The sequence below is a fragment of the Fukomys damarensis genome, unplaced genomic scaffold, assembly GCF_012274545.1.
Source record: "Fukomys damarensis isolate Sample0158 unplaced genomic scaffold, DMR_v1.0_HiC HiC_scaffold_1, whole genome shotgun sequence".
Classification (NCBI taxonomy): Eukaryota; Metazoa; Chordata; class Mammalia; order Rodentia; family Bathyergidae; genus Fukomys; species Fukomys damarensis.
The window spans coordinates 36,591,632-36,612,665 of record NW_022900913.1 but is presented as its reverse complement, the minus strand read 5'-3'; the positions used below and the strand labels follow the sequence as shown (position 1 = coordinate 36,612,665).

Here is a 21,034-nt window from a genome sequence, read left to right as displayed (position 1 = left end):
TCTAGTGTGCCGAAACAACCATTTTCTTCTCTGCTGGTTTAGGCCAAAGTTCAACCAGTAATGTATCATAATATTCCTAACTTTCTTAACAAACTATATAATGACAGAAATGTATGTAATCATTCATCATAGATAAATGATTTCTTTCAATGAAGAATATAAATGCTACTTCAAGAATCAAGCTGGATTAAAAAAGAAGCAAGTGCTGGGCATGGCAGCGCAAGCCTGTAATCCTAGTACTCAGGAGGCTGAGGCAGGAGGATCCCTGTGAGTTCAAGACCAGCCTGGACTGCATAATGAGTTCCAGGGCAGTCTCAACTACATAGTGAGACCCTGTCTCAAAAAAAAAGAATCAAGCTAGAGTGCTTTCAAGACATCATATAAATAATTTGACTTTAATAATTAAATTCACATAGAAATGAGAATCATCTGACTTTTAATTCCTACCATATTAAGGTATATTTTGTCATCTGTGTGGGTTTGAAACCCTCATCAGTAGAATCATATAAGTTCTTCTAAGTGAACTACATAGAATTCTCAAAAAACTAAACTATTTACATATCATTATCACTACCACATGCACTGGAGTAAGGTTGTTCATTGTGCCATATTCTGATATATTTTGTAATGAATCTCTATCTCGTGAAGTTTCTTTTTTTTCCTCATTGAGTTCATTGGTACATTTTAGGTATACAGTACAGTTACATTCATCATTGGGATCTTCTACCTTTACATGACAGGTCTTGGTTCTCATTTTTCCCCCTTGGCCCTGCCCTCCCTTCACCCCTCCTCCCTCCCCCTTTATAAACACTTCATTTCCATTTCTTTATTTTCTCATATTTTTTCCTCTCCCTTATTACCTTTCCCCTACCCTTCCCACTTTCCCTACACCTTCAGCCCCTTTCTTCCTATTTCACCTTGCCCACTATCTCATTAGAATCTTATGTACTATTACAGTTTATTCACACCAGAGAAACTATTCGGTATTTACACATGTGTGTCTTTTAATGCAATGACAACTCACCAAGAGCCTTTGAGGTTCCTAGCAAAATACTGATAGAGAAATCTGCCAAGAGCAACCTCAGCCCAGGAGTGTTTTTTATTTTGTGTTACAGAGGCTGGGTTGAAGCGAACTATTCTCACGTAGTGCAGTAGCTTTACTTTCTTAGTCGAAGATAAGTCCAACTGTTCCCTAGACTTTCTCAGGTCAAGGAGAAAAATAAGTTATGAAATAAAAATAAAGAAAACCTCACTAACGTGGATTCTGTGGCTGCCACACCCAACATTTATTCCTCAGAAAAGTCCTTGCTATTCATTATCGTATCAGCTCTTCCTCCTGTATCACAGCTTCCTCAAGACAGCTAATTTGGGAAGAGCTCATTTTATCTCTGGTTCCTGACTCTAGGGATGGGACATGGAATTCAGGACTAACTAAAATAATCAGCGTCTGAAACATCCGCCATCCCTGGGCATGGGAAAGGAAGAGCCGCAGCACAGTGTGCAGCTGTCTTGCAATCCCCGGGGCATCAACAACTAGCTGACAGGGAAGCAAGAGTGACTTCTGAAAAGAAACCAAGTCCTCGAAGACGCGATTAGGCCCTGAACCAGTCATTTCAGAAAGCTAATTTACCACTGACTCAAAGTTAAATAACCAAGAAAATCCCCTTTCATTGAAGCCAGAGCTGTTCGGTCATTAGCAAATGAAGGCATCCTGACCCGCACAACCTTAAGGATGTACAAGCTCTTGTGGGGTTCTCCATGCACAGCGATGGGGATCCGGCACTGCAGAAGCCCGGGCTCCCTTGCCCATTCTTAAATCAATGAAATGACCAAAATAATGGCGAATAAAATGTCCAAGAACATGGTAAAACTTGCATTTCTAAGGAGCTTATAGTTCAATGGTGTCCAGCAACTTTTGTAAGCAGGTCAGATGAAACAACAAAAAGTAAACGAGTACCTTCAGGAGACAGAACTCCAGCAGAGCCAGAAGTTCTAATGGCCAGACAGGCCCACCAGCACCACGGAAGGGTACGATCCCTTGTTTCTTCTCGTCCCACTTCAGGGGAAGAAGCAGGAGGCCACGATGTAACATACACCATCAGTGACACTTCCTAGGCTCCAGGCTTTCAAAGGAACCATCCTGATAATAATATGCAAGTAAAGTGATGCCGACACTGGCCCCCTAGTGACATTAGTTCAGCCCTGAAATATCGCTTTAAGTTCTTGGATAAGCAAGTTGGATGCTGGTGCTGTCAAGACTGGATTTAAGCATTTTTATCATTTTTATGGCATTACTTCAGTCAAAAAGAAATAGAATACATAAATACATATAAAACCTTAGTGGTCAGTATTTTTGCAGGGCATAATTTTCATGTAAATTAAGAATCCTTGCACCTTTATAGATTTTTATCTAAGGCTAGATGCCTAACTACTTTGTATGTGCCTGTTTTTGGTTGCTTTGTTTTGTTTCATTTTTGAGACAGGGTTTCGATATGTAGTTCAGGCTAGCCTCAAAGTCAAGATGATCCTCCTGCCTCAGCCTCCTGAATGCTGGGGATTAGAGTATCCATGCCCAGCTCTGTTTCATATAACTATTGTTTCATATAACCAGTTCCCCTGCCCCCCTTAAATTCAACTAATCTGCAATATCGGGCAATGATGAAAGATACTACTTTCAAGACCATTATTTTCCTTTTCCAAAAACACACACCCAAATTGAGAAATAAGTCCAGGACAGAAATACTCTTCCTTTCTATATACTAATTTAGGAGTAGAATCTTTTCAAACCCACAGGAGAGATTCGGATTCACAACATGCACTCAACCACTCTTACCTCGCTCAGACTAAAATAAAACAGTAATATTTCCAGGCTGGTGGTCAAAATTATTCATTCAAATACTCATTATTTAATAAACTCCAAGAAAGAACTGACTCATGTGAGCTAGGAAAGCACTAGTTTCCAAGGCAGTGTGCATTCTTCTAGAATACATGCTTATTTTAAACGGCTGAGTTAACACCTTTTAATTAACATGTTTTAGTTCAGTCTGGGGGTTAAATGCACATGCTTCTTTAATGTTAGACATGACTGTTAGAGAGTCCTTTTTCTGAGACAGGGTCTCATATGTAGTTCAGAATGGCCCTAAACTACGCAACCCAGGCTGGCCTCAAATTTGTGGAGATCCTCCTGCCTCAGCGACCCAAGTGCTAGTATTACAGGTGTTCACCACCATGCCTGGCTCAGAGGCTTTCTTTTTTAAAGTTTCAACTTAGTAATATTTCCACAAACAACACTATAAGGGTAACAGTCTGAACTTGTGCCCTATAAAACATAAGACTAGTTGTACTTAAACTGTTTCAGTAAGAACAGTATAGTTCCTATTGCACCAATTACAATAAGGGAAAAAAATATGTTTGTGTGTGTATATTACAAGAGGAGGCAAAGAGTAGCTCTAAATGTGGAGGGTGAATGTCCAACGTGAAAACATGTGACAGTGGTTATTAGTCAAAGATCGACTCTTGATGAGCCTAGCGACACTGTATCCCTATGCAATTACTCATAGATAATGGGAATTTAAAAATTAAATATCAACATATAACATTGTGAGGGCAGAAGTCAGCCTGATCATTCATCTTTGTATTCCAAATGACTAGTAGTCAACAGATATTTGCAAAATGAATGAATAAGGACTGAATGATGAAAGAAATGATAAACAGCTCTCTCTGTCTCCTGGGAGTTCAATGCACTACTTTCCCTTACATTTAATTAATCCTCAACGTCCTTGTAAAATAGCCAAAGGGAAAATGTATTTACATTACTCTGAAATGGATGGCATCTATGAGAAGGGCTAAACAACTTTCTCGAAGTAAATAAAACCTTCACGGTCCGGCTAGAATCAGACATTTAAATCATTTCCTATGTAAACAGCTTTATATCTGAGCCCTGCTGTGCTAACTACAGGGACTCAGTCGCTTCCCGGAAATCTGTACTCACCACCATCCCAGGGCTCTCAGCTCCCTTGCAAACCTTCCCCTCAGAAAACCTAACAAACCCTAGGACCAAGGACCAAAGGTTTTGCCCGGTCAGGCCTGATGCGAATGAAGCATTTTTCCAGCCCTCCCAAAATGTGCTCAAACGTATGAGACCATGTGGTGCAATGTTAGTTTAGAAATAGAAACAAAATAAGGTTATCGCTTTTGTATATAAAAGATCACAAGAAAACATTTAAAAGGGCCATTATCACTCTACGTTCACCTCCAGTCCACAGCCGGACAATCAGCAGGATATAAACACATCTTCTCTTCACCATGCATGAGGGTACTATTTTATGAATTAGAAGCTCGGCGCTACATCTACGTGACCTAATTTGAAACTTTAAAGTAGTATAAAGCTTCTAGGCTTAATTTTATAAGGGAAAAAAATCAAAGGGACACAAGCAAGTTCATATTACCTCTTTGTGCTGTAGGACACAGGCAATTTGTTTGAAACATAGAACGTGGCATTTAAAATACCACTAACATTTCTGCAGTAACAAGGTGATTATAAAAGTGAATACCATTTTATTCTCAAAAGAAAGCAGAATTGCTATCAGCCACATGAACTGAAAATGTTGATTTCATTAAAATTTCGCTTAGCAAAAATCCTGCTTCTTCTTCCTCCTTCTCCTTCACCGGAGATCGAACGCGGGTCCTTGAGCTTGCGAGGCTGGCGGCGGAACCACTGAGCTAAATCCAGGGCCCTAGGCTTCAAATCGTGGTAGACCTTTTTATTTATCTTCAAGTGAGATGAATGATTTACAAGCAAAGGGTGCAGATACAACTGTACTACTCTCTGCTAGGCGTAGGTTCCTCCACTCCAGCAAATTGGAGAATGCAGCCACGCTGGAAAACAAGGTTCCACTGGCACAGCCTTCATGGAATAGCAAAATTCTGACCATCCCAACACTGCCCACAGCCAGCGTAGTAACACTTTCATGACATCGCTTTGGAGCCAAACCTCAAAACTAGAGGACTGAAAGAGCAGCTATATAAATTAAGCAAGGCCAGGCATAACTGCGCATGCCCGGAATCACAGAACTCTAAGAGGCTGAGTCAGGAGGACTGCAAATCTGAGGCCGACCTGGGCAATTTAGCAAATAAGCAACGTTTTCTAAAAAAAAAAAAAAAGAGAGAGACTAGTTTGATGCAAAAGTCCTGGGTTTAATCTGAAGGGAGGGAGGGTGGGAGGGAGGGAAATGAAAAGGTTTTAAACAATCAAAAAATTTTTTCACAAGATAAAAGTCCTTATATTCCTTCTGATCCTTTATGACATTATTACCATTTATTTGCAGCACAATTATAACAAGCTTTGATTTTTGGTTTCTGTTCACAACAAATTGCAAGCAACAACTTGGAAGGGAAGCACAGAGTGTAGAAAGAAAAGGACAGAGAACAGGGGTGAGGGCTGGGTGCCCCCTAACCCACTTACAGTAACTCTGGAGAACACGGCAATAGCCCTTAGGGAATAAAATCGCTTTTCTACCAACTCCTTTAGCTCAAAGAAGTTCAAAGAGCTTCAGGTTGAAAGAAACTTGTTTCCGAATCTTAAGTCTCTACAACTGCAAAGAGGACTTTAGTTTTAGTTTGGACCAAATGCTCCGTAAGTAGTTGAAATTAGAAATGTTTTTATACGACAGTCTTAGAAACTTAAAGCTGTAAGAATGACAAATCACATGTAAATATCAGAAAGGATTCTTTGCCATCCCTCCTTTTCAGCTACCCAGTGCTAATCCCTTTCATTTTAGGTCAATAGGACCTTGAAAAAAAAAATCACTAACCACATCAAACACTATGAAACGACATCTGCCTTACAGATCAGTAATTCATCATACCTTCAAGAATGGGCAAAATTAACAGCCAGGCAAGGGAGCACACGCCTGCAATCCCGGGCTCAGAGGTGGGAGGATCACAAGTTCAAGCCCGGTTGGCAACTTAGCAATTCAGTGTGACAATCTCAAATAAAAAATAAAACAAGGGCTGGGGATGCAGCTCAGTGTGAAGGCCCTGAGCACAATATGCAGTGCCACAAAAGCAAAACAAAAATCCTATGGGTGTTGGGAAAGCAAATCTCAGTTGCTCAACTGTGTTTTACTGAAACGTTTTTTAAAAAATGAAACGCATTAACTTCTCATTAATTAAAAATTTTAAGGAAAGCAGAGCATGGTGGCGCATGCCTGTAATCCCAGCACTCAGGAGGCTGAGGCAGGAGGATCGCTGTGAATGGAGACCAGACTGGACTACCCAGTGAGTTCCAGGTCAGTCTCACTACATAGTGAGACCCTGACTCAAAAAAAAAATTTTTTTTTTTAAGGAAAAGCTATACGGGCTCATGGAATCAGATATATCTATGATTGTTCTTATGTCTATGGTAATAAATTCCCTTTTCATTTGCAACTAAAACCTACTTCTATTATTAGAAAAAACTACCTGCAAATTAGTTCGTCAGATATTAAGATCTATCTTTTGCACTCATGAGCACTTTATAAATCTCAACCATCGGCAAAAGCCATGAGCCTCAAGCAGGGTACCAAAAGTGATGTCTGTTCATTTGCTTTCATGGCAATGCATCAATTTTATGAAAATTAGGCATGCCCTCAGGTCCTGATAAAGCACACAGGGCTAAGTGGACCTCTGCCAGACATACCAGACTTTACTTTTTTATTGAAATCTTATTTCATACTTGTCCTATTTCTTTTTTTTTTTGGTACCGAAGATTGAACTCAGGACTTTGCACTTGCAAGGCAGGTGGTGGCACCACTAAGCTAAATCTCCGGCCCTCATGTGTACACATGAAAAGGAACGTCCTTTGTTCAAGAGGAAATTGTTATATTTATCTGCGACTGTCAACAAAAATGAGAACTTAGCACTCACCAGAATATTTCACTTCGTGTAACTGTCACTTGCAGGGAATCATCTTCTGCTCACTGACAAAGCCATGAGGCAGCCCTGAAATAAAAGTTTTCTTTTTCTTTGGAGAGGATCGTTACATCCCAGATGATGCAAGTAAAGGCAGGAGAAAGTGCCACATTCATCAGAACATACAGACTTTCTAAGGAGGGGAAGGCTGGCACTTCCCAGGGACCTCCAAAGAAAGGGGTGTGGTGATGTACACCTGTGATCCCAGGACTCAAGAGGCTGAGCCAGGAAGATCTCCACAAGTTCAAGGCCAACCTTAACTACAGTGAGACCCTGTCTCAAAAAAATAAAAATTAAAAAAATTAAAAGGGCTCGTGTGGTGGCCCTGAAGTCTCAGTTGAGAAATTCCAGAGAAATTATTTTCTTATCAATTTTCTTTGCTAAAGAAAGCAAAAAGTACAAGGTTGAGCAAATAAGAAATTTAGACAAAAACCTAGAATTTTTAGAAGTAATATATACATTCTTAAACTATGGGTGAAATCAGGGACCCAGAACATGGGAGAGGGAACGCATAATCCCAGAAATGCTGATGTGATCATCTACGGGCTAAAAGTGAATGTGGAAAATCTTTTTTTGGTTTTTTGAGATTAATCCATGCTGGCCTTGAACTTGTGATTCCCTTATCTCAGTTTCTGGAATGTAGAGATTACTTAAAAATTGAGTTACTACTACAGGCAGCTTTTAGAATTCTGAGATTATAACATAGTAAGGTTTGGCTGGGCATGGTCTTAGACACCTATAATCCCAGCTACCCAGGAGTTAGGACTGCAGAGTCCAGGCCACCCTGGACATCTTCATGTGACAGTGCCTCAAAAGAGGAAAAAAATGAAGCCGGGGACAGAGCTCAGTGCTAAGAGTCCCTGGGTTCAGCTGCTAGTACCACAGGTCTGGCCTTGGATTTTGTAGCACCAAAAATAAAGAACAGTTCAATGAATTAGTATGTGATTGGCACTTTTTACTTTTATGTACATTTAATGCAATGTTATTTTATTAATAATATGGGGGGAGACAAGGTGTTGCTATGGAGTTCTGGCCAGCTTTGAACTCAGAGTGTAACCCAGGCTGGCCTCCGACTTGGAGCTATCCTCCTGCCTCAGCCTCAGGAGTGCTGAGATTACAGGCATGCGCCACCATGCCCAATTTAATAACATATAAACAGAATTTTATATTCACAAATCAGGGTGGTTGCCCCACAAAAGGGAATATTTCCTTCTTCATTCATGTTGCCCACAGCCTCTAGGGCTGGTGCTATGAAGAGTGATAAGCCGTACTGCCTTCTTGGGCTGGCCGTGTCCACGACAGTCAGGCGTGCAGGAAAGGGTCAGCTCAGCGAGCCTCGGGTGCTCAGAACCTGCACCTTCCGAAGAAACAGCGCCTTCAGAACTGGCTCCTGGCCAGCTCCCCAAACAGCAAGTCATGAGTTCTGAAGTACTCTAGCTGATAGGAGCGGTTTTTATGCCAGAAGTCCTGGATCACACAACACCAGTCTGATCAGAATGTCTGCTTCTGCTCTGGAAGCCTGCAGTCTGAGTAGCTCCGGTCAGGTACACAAGTGCTGCATGCCTCAGTGACCCCAATAAAAAACCAGACCCCACGGCTCGGGTGACTGTCCCCACAGGCTGTCTGTCATACTTGGTCGCTGGGAGAATTAACCACATACATGTATGAGACTCCACCGGGAGGTCACCTGCAAGCCTAAGCCTGTTCCTGCACTCTCCCAGATTTTGCTGCAAGTCTTTGTTCTTTGGTGATTTTAATATGTACCTTTTGCTACGATCAACCATTAATGAGAGGATAGCCTGCTTTTTGAGTCCTTCTCCTGAGCTACCAAGCCCAACAATCATTCTGCTCCCCCTTTTCCAGCACACACCCCTGGAAGCCCCACAACTCACAGATGATACAATCAAGACTCAGGGTTTGGTTAGAAGAAATCTGGTTAGAAGAAATCCAATTTGGCAGGTCCATTCTGCTATGCCACACTAGAACACTATGAGTTAAAAATAATTTTTAAAGTAGTCTTAAAATTTAGCCAAACATTTGCAACCTTTCTTTTTGAATGCATATAATGCAACTTTGCAAGCTCTGAAAATGTTCTAATCTATAAACTCGGTACAATTTATATTTACTGAAAGTTGTAAGTGCTGTCTACAGTGAATCTAAAGGCAGTAATAGGTGTTGGAAGTGAAGAAATGCTTAACTGTTTAGTGTCCTTTGCCTACCTGCTACTCCCTCCCCCAAAATCATATACTTCCAAAGTAAGCATCACTAGTGCTTCCTACCCTTGAGATTTCTAATCTCCCCTTCCCTTTCATATTCTATGTACACAGATCTTTATCTGTAGGTAACCCAATATATAGATACATCTGTATAATTGTATTCTTAGATCCTGGAAATGCGGTGCAGAACGTTACCTTTGAATGATTAAGGTGGACAACGAAAACTGAATTGCAAGTACAATGTGTGCAGGTGTGCACGTCCACGTGGGGAGGGAGAGATACACACTTCAAGCCTGCTTCACGTTTAACGTTCATATTCCGTGACAGAAATGTTACAGCATCAGTTCTAGTGGGTTTGCTTCGAGTAGTAACAAGAATTATTAAGTGAACAAAATACTAGTAGTGATCAAAGTTATTAGTAGGCACAGGACTGGGAATGTTGCTAAGTGCTAAAGCACTTGCCTCGCATGTGCAAAGTGATGAGTTCGAGCCCCAAAACTGCAAGAAAAAGGAAGAAAGGGAGTGAGAAAGGCAGGGAAGAAGAGAGGGAGAGAAAAAGAAAGAACTGACAGTCATATACTTTGTAGTGATTATTAGTATTTCTTGGAATACTGTATATTTATTGCTTAATTTTATAATCTACATATAAATAAAATTGATGGTAGATTTCTATTAATATAAAATTATAATATTTCAACATAATAAGCTATAGACTGAAAGCATTAAGTTAGCAATTTTAGTTCTGTGCCAAGGCTACACTTGTTTTGTTTTGCTCTTTGGTACCAGGGATCGAACCTGGGACTTTGCACTCGCGAGGCAGGCGACAGAACCACTGAGCTGAATCCCCGGCAAAGGCTACACTTTTACTTAATGAAAAAAGCTAATTTTACATTTATCTGGTTCACATCTATAAGCTTGGAGAAAGTAAAAAAAAAAATTCTGTAGGTCAGAATTCTTACTCAGAAGTTAAAAGAATCTTTACCATAGATTTTAAAATTACTTTTAATGTAGCATTTCCCAGAATGCACCCCAGAGGCTCAAAATATCACTTCTCTATTCTAAAAAACAAACAAACAAACTTGGGAAACTACTGCCCTAACTAGAGTTTTCCTTGTCAATTGCCTACAGCTAGAAAGGAGTCTGTAACACTCTGGGCTTTAAGAACCGGGGATATTAGAAATTCAATATTAATGATATAGAAAGTCAAAACAAGAAGTTCATTTTAGTATGAGTTCAAATATTGAGTTCAAAATTTTTCTTGGCCCAGGCTTCATCAGTTTAGAGCCAAGTTCACACAGAATAGCAATCTCACTGAAAGCGACTAATCAGTACCCAGGGAAATCACCCTTCCGGTCTTGTTTCCCCAGAAGGACAGACTGCTCTGTTACAAGAATTTGGCTTACAGTGAATTATCAAAACTTCTGTCTTAGTCAACTAAAAATAAATCTGACCGTTCACTACAGAAATCATTTCAAATTCTGTGATGATAATAAATAACCACTTTTCAGCTGGAAGCCTTTTTTTTTTTTTTTTTTTTTTTTTTTTTTTTTTTTTGCTGCATCTCTAGCTGTGGTGAATTTTAATGAGAAATGATGACTGCACCAGCTTTTATTCATCTGACAGATTTCAGCATTCAGTGTAGGTCCCCTAGTCAACATCTAAGATTCTGCTTTTAAGATTAATGACACGGATATGTGTACACTGACCAATGTGTTATCACAACAAAGAATTCATTCTGTTAATATTCTGTACACTATCAAGAAACCCGGAATTTACCAGATTCTTTAGTAACCATAAGGTGCCCCGGTTTCCTGGAATCACAGCTCTACAGCATATTCATGCTGCTTCCAAACACTGCTCCGCCCTGTGTCCGCGAGAGGCCCTCCTCTCCATCACGTGTGACCAAGAAGTGTCCCGTGGCTTCCTAAAGTTAGCAGCTGACACTACTTTAAAAAAAAAAAGAAAAAGAAAAAAAAAATCTGCCTCCTGCCTAATACTGAGAAAGTCTGAGAAATGTCTCTACATCCTTTACTAAATTCTCATTTGGCCACTTGGGCAAAATGATTTTAAAAAAATAGAAACCCTCATTGATTTTCTTTAAATGTGATTTATCAAAGAAATGAAATATTTAGACAAACTCCAGATTTCCCTTACTATGAACCTCTCCAAAGTGTACTCCATCACAGAGTGCTCCCTTAGCTGGACTGCAGGCGAAGTGACAGAATTTAAGAGGACATAATGAGCACTTGTGCTACACGGCATCATTATCTATCTCTAGCACTTCCTCATGGCCTGACTTCTAATCATGTAGCAAAGAGGGCTCGGCTAACTTCAGGGCTTTGATGAGTAAGAATGGCTGAGAGCCCTTATCCTAAATGGATTCAGCACAACTGAGGAGAGAATCAAAGAAATAAATCCTCACAGAGAGAAGTCAGCCACATGAAATGCCCAATGCCTGTTAACCAAAGCTTGCCTTATCATAAAGCAATGTCTACAAAAATTATTGATAATAAATTCTTCAGGGCTAACATTCAGTAATTTCCGTCTCCATTACATTGTTGTCTACCCTCCCAAAAAATTTAATGAATAAGACTCAGAGTTTGCCAGTGTTTTCCAAAAAACAGCCCTCTTGAGATGTTCCAGATCTGTAATCAAATAAGTCTGAAAAATCCTGAATACTTCATTCATCTCTTGGTTATGCATAATGAAAACTACTATATAAAAAGGCTTTTTAAAAATCAACAGTTAAAACTGTTTAATAGTTTTAACTAAACATTTTTCCAACCTATTTGGCCACAACCTTAATGTCTAATTAAATAATTTGGGAAATACTGTCCCATAATGTAGGGAATAATAATATTCAGTCATTTAAGAAATATTAGAAAATAGTTAATACAGTCCAGGCACTGATCCTGATAAGAACTAGAGTTCTTCTAGTCTCCAGACAAATTTCAGGCTGGCCTAGGACCCTGATCCCCCTGTCCCGGCCCCCCACATTCCAGCGCTGGGTTACAGGTATGCACCACCGCCCTTGGCTTGGTGACCATTTTTTTAAAATTTGACTTATAATGACTCCTATAAATCCTGGCGCCTAATATTTTTTTGTTTTCCGTTTCTGTCTGTGCTTTTCTCTTCACAGATAGATGTCAAAGGCTAACATATTACTCTCTGCCTCAGTTCTATATTTCAAATACAGCAAATATTTTATAAGTGATGCTGGGGCCACAACAACCTGTTCTTGTTTTTAAAATACTAAGCAATGAAAATAACAAATAACTACAGCACCTCGGATGTGGTTGACAAGTCCATCTTTTCAGGGTTCGTTTTCAAAACTTCAGAAATGTACCTTGACTGAAGTCAACTAGCAGCTGGCTCTCTGCTAATTCCTGCACAGGGAAAAGTGACCTGAGAGCCGAGGTTTCAATAGCTGTCCCCTTTTAAATTCAACACCGACCGATTAGTCATGCTACACTTACTAAGGAGAAGGTCTCAACCACAGACTGGCTATTACTGACATGCAAATGCGCCACAAGTCAAGATTTTTATTGTTGCTGCTGTTGTTGCTGTGACTCTGAAATGGAAGGGGAGAATCTATTTGTATTCTCTTCCTATCCTCAGATTTCACTTCTCTCATTCTCACTTTACTGTACTCCTATGCTCACACTCTCTCCTCTTATGCATACATGTGACCCACTGTAATGAATGGAGAAGCTATCTGTGGGCAAGGGAAAAATAAAACTGCTGGTCTCTGTGGTAATAAGAACCATGATCTTGATATCCAAACCATCCACAGCACGCAACACAGATGTTATAAATCAGTAAGCCTTGAACAGCTGTAGGCTAAATTAATCCAACTGTCGTTGAGTGGGGAGAGGGAGAGGTCAACAAGCAAAACTAGTATTTGGAAGCCTGAGAAACACATAAGAATGGACAGAGGAGGTTGTTCTCGGAAGCCAAGACCAAGAGTTTAAGGTTGACAGGGAGAAAACCATGGTGCCCCCTAAAAGCTTCTAAACAGATCCACAAATGACTAAATGAATGGTTAAAGAGTTCAGATGTGAATGACCTAGATGGGTTAGAAGCTAAAAATCAAGAACTTTAAATGATACTGGGTTCAAGGCATTGATCTAAGTCAAAGCCAACAGGACATGGATTAAATGTGACATGGGCAGGGGTGACAAGGCCAACAATGATGTCAAAGTAGTGGTCAGTAGGACTTCAGGAAGCAGAGGAAGGTGTGACATGTGAGACCTGAGATTATCATCCCCTACATGGATCAAATGATAGGATACTGACGGGAAAGGCTGAAGAGAGGCTTCTTTAGAGAGGAAATGAGGGTGTGTTTTGATGTGGCAGCTTGAGGCGAAGGCGACAAATATCTAAGTGGTGGTGTCTATCATTCGAGTCAGACAACTTGAAGAGAAAACGTAAAATGTCACAAAGATAAAGTGGAAGTAACAAGTCTTATTAATAGAAATTTTTGGAAACAAAGCTTTTGTACAGAGGGAGGGGAGGGGCCTGAGGGGTGAATGGGATAAAATTAAATTAAATTAAAATTACAATACATAGCTTACTAGCCTTCCCAGAGGTACAGGGAAGACAGCATCTCAGAAATCAGAGAATGTAAAAAGGATCGCTTGTCCATAGCTGGAATGAAAAAAAAAAAAATCGACTAAATCAGTGGCAGCCATCCTACAGTAAATTTTAACTGGTAAGACACCAACTAAGCAAAAGCAAATCTGGGCAGAGAATTACAAAATATTTTTAGGATTGATGAAATTTCACTTAGATGTTTTTTTAAATGCTGCAGAGAATAATGATAGGGAATTTAAATGGATTAGCCAAATATTTGCATAAAGACTGCACAGCCAACTTACATAATTTCCCAACTATTTTGCTTAGCTGGGCTAAGACATTTGCCTTGCCAACCGGTAGATTTTCAGTCCTGCCTGTGGCACACACCCATCCGCGAGCCCTCCTCGTCCCACACTCTTCATGCTGGGTCAACCAATGCCCCTTCCACACAGTCTGTGAACACTGACCTATCCTGAGACACATGCTTAATCTGTCTTTTGCTAACTTTATATTACTGAAACTACCCTAACCTCAGTTTCTTTAGCTATAAAAAAATTAGCTAACAAATTAACTGATTAAATTAGCTGATAAAATACCTGTTTGCTGCAAATGCAGAGATGAGGGAAAGGACAAGAAGCACAGCAAACTAGGCTCAGTAAATATCATTAGTTTAGTACATGAACCCATGAAATAAATGAAGTTGAAATAGTTTAAATATACAAGTTTCAATAAAGTTGTACCTATGTTAAAATGGTGATTACTTCAGGTCAGTGGCTTTAAACCTCATTCAACAATAAAATCCTTTCAAAAAAAAACTTATACAGAACAAAAAAAGGAGCAGGTATAATTTAAAGAGAGAGATAAAAACCCACATTCTCACTCATTCCACTTCTTTCCTCCCTCCTTCCCCTCCCCTCACCACCCCAGCTTCTGAGAGAGCTTTCCAGGGTCCAAGGAAGACACTTTTCAAAGTCAGTATTTCGAATAACTGATGCACACAGAATTATGGTTAAGTCCTCACTGCCAAGAGAAACGTGTTAATTTTTTATTTTAAAAAATAAAAAAGTCGCTCTTTTTATTCTGACACCTTCAGTAGCCTTTGACAGTTTCAAAATAACTGCATACTCCAGAATGTCTAGAACGGCCCATTGGCATCTCTTTCATAATTAAAATTGATACATCTTTAACATGAAGTGATTGCTTCTTTCACCCCGTGTACACAGAATTCTGAAGAAGTCAAAGAAAACAAACACCCTTTAGCAGTGAACTCTCTCCCAGCAATTCCATGTATATGGAATTAACACACTGGGTGCTCAGGTGGACCCTAGAAAGTCTGCTTTATCCCAGCACAGAATTTTCAATTTCTGAGTGACTTACTTTAGAGTTCAAAGTCTCCAGTGTACCACAGATTTCATAATTCCGTTATCTGTGTGTGTGCGTGTGTGCGAGCGAGCAAGCGTGCACATGCATGTACATGCGCACACAGTACTAGGAATTGAACCCCTTGTCTTCCCAGGGTTACAGTCTCAGCTTTTTTTTTTTAATTTTGAGACTAGGTCGCAGTAGGTCACTAAGCTGCCCAGGCCGGGCTCAAACTTTCCATCCTCCTGGCTCAGCCTCCCAGAGTGTTGACATTACAGCTGGGAACTATGATCTTAACTGCATTACCTATCTGTTTTCCGGAAGCATTTGCACTAGAGAGTATGACTTGCAACCTGGCTAGGCCATTTCTGTCACTTGGGTTCGTATGAAACGCCTCTGTACCCCGCACCACCAGGCACAGGCTCTTCCAAGTGCCCCAGTGTCTCTGTACTTGGTCACTTCAGTAAGGAAATCCCTTCTTGTCTGCCAGATCTTTCAGCATTCATTCCCTAATTCATTCAACATCTATTTACTGAGAAAAAATACTGCACTAGACGAAGGGTCAGGGATGGAGTCTGAGTCTCTAAAAGGATCCCAGGGAGACATAAGCAGGCAACAGAATACAAGCAGTCCCAGAAATGGGAAGTTTCCATCTAAGGATCTTCCACTTTACAAAGATGCAAAGTAACATTCATTCAGTAGAAACAGGACCTGGATTTTTGAATTTTGACGTTTTCCCAGGCTAGTGATAGGTTTGCTGCTTCATGCTCCTTTACAATACCCCACTCCAGGGCGCTGCATCACAACCTATGTCACACACAGGCTAGGTGCATTCAACCTACCATATTTTCAACTTACGGGCTTACCGGGAACCTAACTCTTTCAGGTGTGGAGAAGCAGCTGTATATTGTGACGCATGGTCTCAGAAACACCTAGCAAAATCAGACAGAGCAGGCTACCAAGAAAGGTGTCTCAGAGGAGAGTCGGCTTTAGCCCAGACCTCAGAGAGCAGTGACTGGGAACGGGACAGGGGGGAGAATGGAGAGGCTGTAGAATGGGGTGGGATCCAGGCCAAATGTGCAAAGTCCCCAGGAAGAGGAGGTCGCGTGCTTTGTCAGGAATTTGGGAGCACCGTTATTAGTGTCATTCCAGGTGCTCGAAACATTTACCTGAACAAAGAGGAGATACTTCAAAAGACGCTCTCTGCCACGGTCACTGGAAAACCATCTACTCATACAGCCTGTACAAAGACACATAATTCCAAACAATCTGCCAAACATTACATTTCAAATTTTATAGCAAGTTCTTTTTCTTTTGTTGGTTTGTTTTCGTCTGTTTGAAACGGTCTCACTTTATAGTGCAGGTTGGCCTTTAACTCACTGTATAGTCCAGGCTGGCTTCAAACTTGCAGCAATGGTCCTGCCTCAGCCTCCCAAGTGCTGGAATTACAGGTATGCACCACCATACCTGCATTTTACTTTTTGTTTTTTTGTTTTTTTGAGATAGGGTCTCACTATGTGCAGTTGAGACTGACCTGGAACTAACTCTGTAGCCCAAGCTGATCTCACTCACAGCGATCCTCTTGCCTCAGCCTCCCCAGCCTCAGTGCTGGGATTACAGGCATGCGCCACCACGCCCGGCATGCGATAGTAATTTCTAATAGATTAGAATTCTTATGATAGTCATATTCCTCAATTGGAAAACTCTCATTTTAACAGCTCATAATTCTTATATCCCTTCTTTAAAAAAGCATTAAAATTATACTCTTGCATGAAAAAAGGTCTTAAAAGAGTACTGTAGCCCTTGAATAGATACATATAAACATATACACTCATAAAAATTCCAAAAGCACCAGGTGTGGTGGTACACACAGCATTCTTAGAGGCTGAGGCAGCAGGATCTTGAGTTCTAGTCCAGCCTGAGCAACTTTGAAACTCAAGAGACTTGATCTCAAAAGACACAATAAAAAGAGGGGATGCAGCCAAGTGGGAAGGCCCTGGGTTCAATGCCCAGTACTGCAAAAAAAGCATAAACTGCAATGTGTTAATTAATAGAAGACAGGAACTATATGAGGCTTTTTTTATCTTCTTATTTTGGCAGCTCTTTCTGTGATGTTCTTACAATCAATAATTTTTCATTTTTGCTTTGTCTGGTTGAGGTAAGAGTCTCACTACGTAGAGCCCAGACTAAGCTTGAACTCAGTCCTCCTATCTCAGCCTTGAGTGTTGGGATGACAGGCATGCACCACCGCACTCTCGTGTATTTTTAAAAGCTCAGAGTTCTATTTCAATCAACAGACATTAAAATCACAACTCTCAAGATCAGGGATGTAGCTCAGTGGTAGACTGCTTGCCTAGCACGTATGCGGCCCTGGGTTGGGCACCAGCACTGCCAAAAAAACAAAAGAAAAATTAACAACTCCACTAAGCATCCGTGTGTTTCTTGGATGTTAAGGGTCTCCATGTTTCAAAAGGCTCAGGACCTGCTGTCCAGGAGGGAGCGCAGGTCAGAGGCATGCGCACAGCGGGGCTTCCGGCTTTGCTCCAAGGAGTTGCTGAGTAAACCGACCCCACACCGGAAACCCTGAGCTTCACTTTCCACTCCCAGAAGTGGGGATGACAGGAGCTCTGAGAACCTTAGCACTGGGGAAAATCAGGCGGCGCAGTCTCTCCACTGACCACTTCTGTGCCCTCAATCCTCACCTACAGCCCAACAGCAGGTGCTCACAGGCACTTTGCTCCTATGAGGAGCACCAAAGAAAAGGCCTCCTTGCCGCCGGCCAGCTCTGGCAGTGGCTTCTTGGCGTTGCTTTTTTGCCACAGAAGCACAAAATTTAAAAAAGTAAATTGTTTCCATATGCCTTTTTTTTTTTTTTTTTTTTTTTTTTAGTTTTTTGAGGCAGGGTCTCACTATGTAGTTGAGACTGACCTGGAACTCACTATGTAGCCCAGGCTGATTTCAAACTCTCAGCAATCCTCCTGCCTCAGCCTCCCGAGTGCTGGAATTACAGGCATGTGCCACTACGCCCGGCCGGGTATGTCTTTTTGAAGGTAATATGAAAGATCAACCTTTTTCTTTTTTCTTCTCTTTTGTTTGTTGTTTTGTTTTGTTTTGTTTGAAACAGGGTCACACTATGTAGCTCAGGCTGGCCTCAAACTCATACCCATCCTCCAGCCTCAGCCCGTCCAGTGCTAGGATTATGGGCATGTGCTACCATGCCAGGATAACCTTTATCTTTAAAATAATGCATAATTCACAGAGAAAGGAAATGGTGCATTGAGCTTTATCTACAACTTGAATTGAAAATTATTTTTAAAATATGTTCTCAATGGTTTAGATGAAATAGTTTTACACTTTCAGATAATCGTGTGCTTTCTTTTCATAAGACTCTCACATCCTGCCAGATGTGGTGGTGTGAATTACAAATTCAGGCCCAACCCAGGCAATTTGGCCAGCTCAAATTTTAAAGGGAGGTGAGGGAGTGTGCTGGGGATGAAACTATGTGTGAAGGAGAGGCCAGCAGAGGGGAGAAAAGGGAAGAGCGGAGGGGAGGAGAAGCAGGAGGGGAGGGAAAAGATTTTTATTCGCAGGAAAAGCCATGTTCCCTTTGCCCTCAGGTAAAAAACAGTAAAGGGATCCGCTTCTGAGCCTAGCATGGTGCCTGCTCACACCTGTACACCCAGCACCCTAAGCGGTAGTGCAGAACTGAAAATCTAAGCCCAGCCTAGACAATTTAGCGAGACTCCAAAGCAAATGAAAAATAGCTTAAAGGGGAGGAGGCAGGCTGGAGATGTAACCCAATGCAAAGGCCCTGGGTTCAACCCCTAGCGCTGAAAAACACAAGGGCGGAGGGAATCATCCCCTGTCCACACTGAAGAAACTTGTTTCAGCAGAACAAGTTCCTTTGAAGACAAAGAACTCAATCACCAGTGTTCTCTTTTTACAGACTCTTCCACATTAGACATACAAAGTACTTAAATCAGGAGCAAAAAAACAAACACTGTCCCTTAACAGGATCTCCTAGGAAAGGAAACATTTACTTTAAGAGCAACCAAGGTATTTGTTCCTATAGTGAACACTGATGTTACCTTGGTGAGTTAATTATTCATCTCAACACCCTGGCCTGGCACCTGGAGGCCTTAAGACCTGTTCCACCTCTAGCTGTGAGACCACTACAGTAGTTCAGTAATTTGCTGATAGAGAATCTTAACTGCAGTTCCTTACAGATCTTAAGAGATTGAGTGCATGGCTTTACCCCTCAGTTTACAGATAAATTGAAACCAAAAGAACTGAGGTATTACCTTATAGAAAAAACCAGAAGCCCAGTCAGCTGGAAAGCCCACTCGGGGTATTCCTGCACACACAGCCCCCACCAGAAGAACAGCAAAACTTGCGTCAACAGACAGCTCAGCTCATAGTCACCTGCTTGCGTGGGAATGTTTTCAATGGGCCACACAGCACATTTTAACCGTTAAAGTCATCCAAGAGGACATTAGTCATACAGTAGTGAGGTCCTTTGGATATTAAGTGTGGGAGCAGTGTTAATTTAATCAAATACCTTCTAATTTAATTTCGCCCATAATTACCAAGATGACGGTACGCTCGTAAATTAAGATAATGTAACTGTATTCTCTCCCAAAAAATATAGGTGGACGTTGGGTGATTCACTATTTTCAACCAGTTAATCATTAATATGCAAATCCTGGGGCTCAGGAAAACCATATATGTGGGAAACCTAATAATTATGCTAATTAAAGCTTTTTGAGATGAAGAATGTAATACAGATCCTTAATGTTGCAAAGGTTCACATTCATACCAAGCTTTTTAAAAGTATTCACAGAAGAGAGCTTCTTTTGCAATTTATATGTCCATAAACGTTCCCATTAGCTAAGAGATATTTTGGAATGTGGTCAAATGATATTGAATGTCAAGTCCTAATAAGCAGGGCTGGGCGGAGACAGCTCTGGAGGCTGACTGTGCTCATATGTGGCCACTACTCTTTTTCAACCACTCTTGTCCCTGAAGGGCTTAAAGGAAGAAAATCCTAACTTCACATATGAAGACAGCATTAAAGAAGACTTGAAATGTAGGTATATTTTACCTCTGCTCTAAATCACAATTGGATTTGGGCTTCTTTCAAATTGTTGACCGTCTGTTAATAAAATATGCATCACTATTCTTCCCACAAAAGAAACAAGTCATCCACTCCTGCTACATATATATAACTCCAAATTCTTTCCTACAACTAAATGTGAAAGCCAAAACACCGGTCCTTGGAGGAAAATAGAAGCAGCTAGATGAAGAACTGGCAGACTATATGTTTGTCAACCTTCAGAAAAACATGGAAACAGACAGCTCCAACTCACCAGGAAAATCATCGCTTGTGATCAAACTATTCTGTGACATTTTACGTCTCCCGTCTCGCTTCACACCTAGTAGTTCCGCTTTGCACCCGATTGCCTGTATCAACCCCGGCCAGCCTCGAGAGCGATCTACTATTGTAGCAGAACAATTTTAACACGGAGAGTTCTGCTCTTGCCGGTAGCGTAATTTTACGAACACCTCAATCAAACATATTTATTTTTTCCCCCCGCTGCTCTTTAAAACCAAAGGTTTGGGATGTGTCTGGAGAACAGCAACCTTAATTAAACAAACAAGCAAACAAAATACCCAAACAGGGAACAAGCGAAGAACAAAGGAAACACAAGCGTGTGAACAGGAAATGAAGCAACTCTATACACATAAATACCTTTTGGGGCCGCCAACGTAGGTGAAAGTAAAGGTGGAGTCTGAGTATCTGAAATCTGAAACGGAAAGCCTGGTTAAAAGCTACCCTTTGAGTGGGTTTTTAACCCCAATCCGGATCAAGCCTCTCATTTCCCGAGCCTCGGGGAGGCCTGCCCGGGCGGCTGTGAGGGCGGGAGAGCAGC

At 41.1% G+C, this 21,034-nt stretch overlaps 1 protein-coding gene across 2 annotated transcripts in view; it reads right to left on the bottom strand.

Annotated features, from left to right (window-relative positions):
• Positions 1-21,034, bottom strand: part of Parp8 (poly(ADP-ribose) polymerase family member 8) — a 175,544-nt gene that overhangs the window by 147,646 nt on the left and 6,864 nt on the right. For both annotated transcript variants that reach the window (XM_010644012.3, XM_010644011.3), the window contains exon 3: positions 20,854-20,908. In XM_010644012.3, coding sequence (XP_010642314.1) covers positions 20,854-20,908 — 55 coding nt within the window. The remainder of the gene's footprint in view (positions 1-20,853; positions 20,909-21,034) is intronic.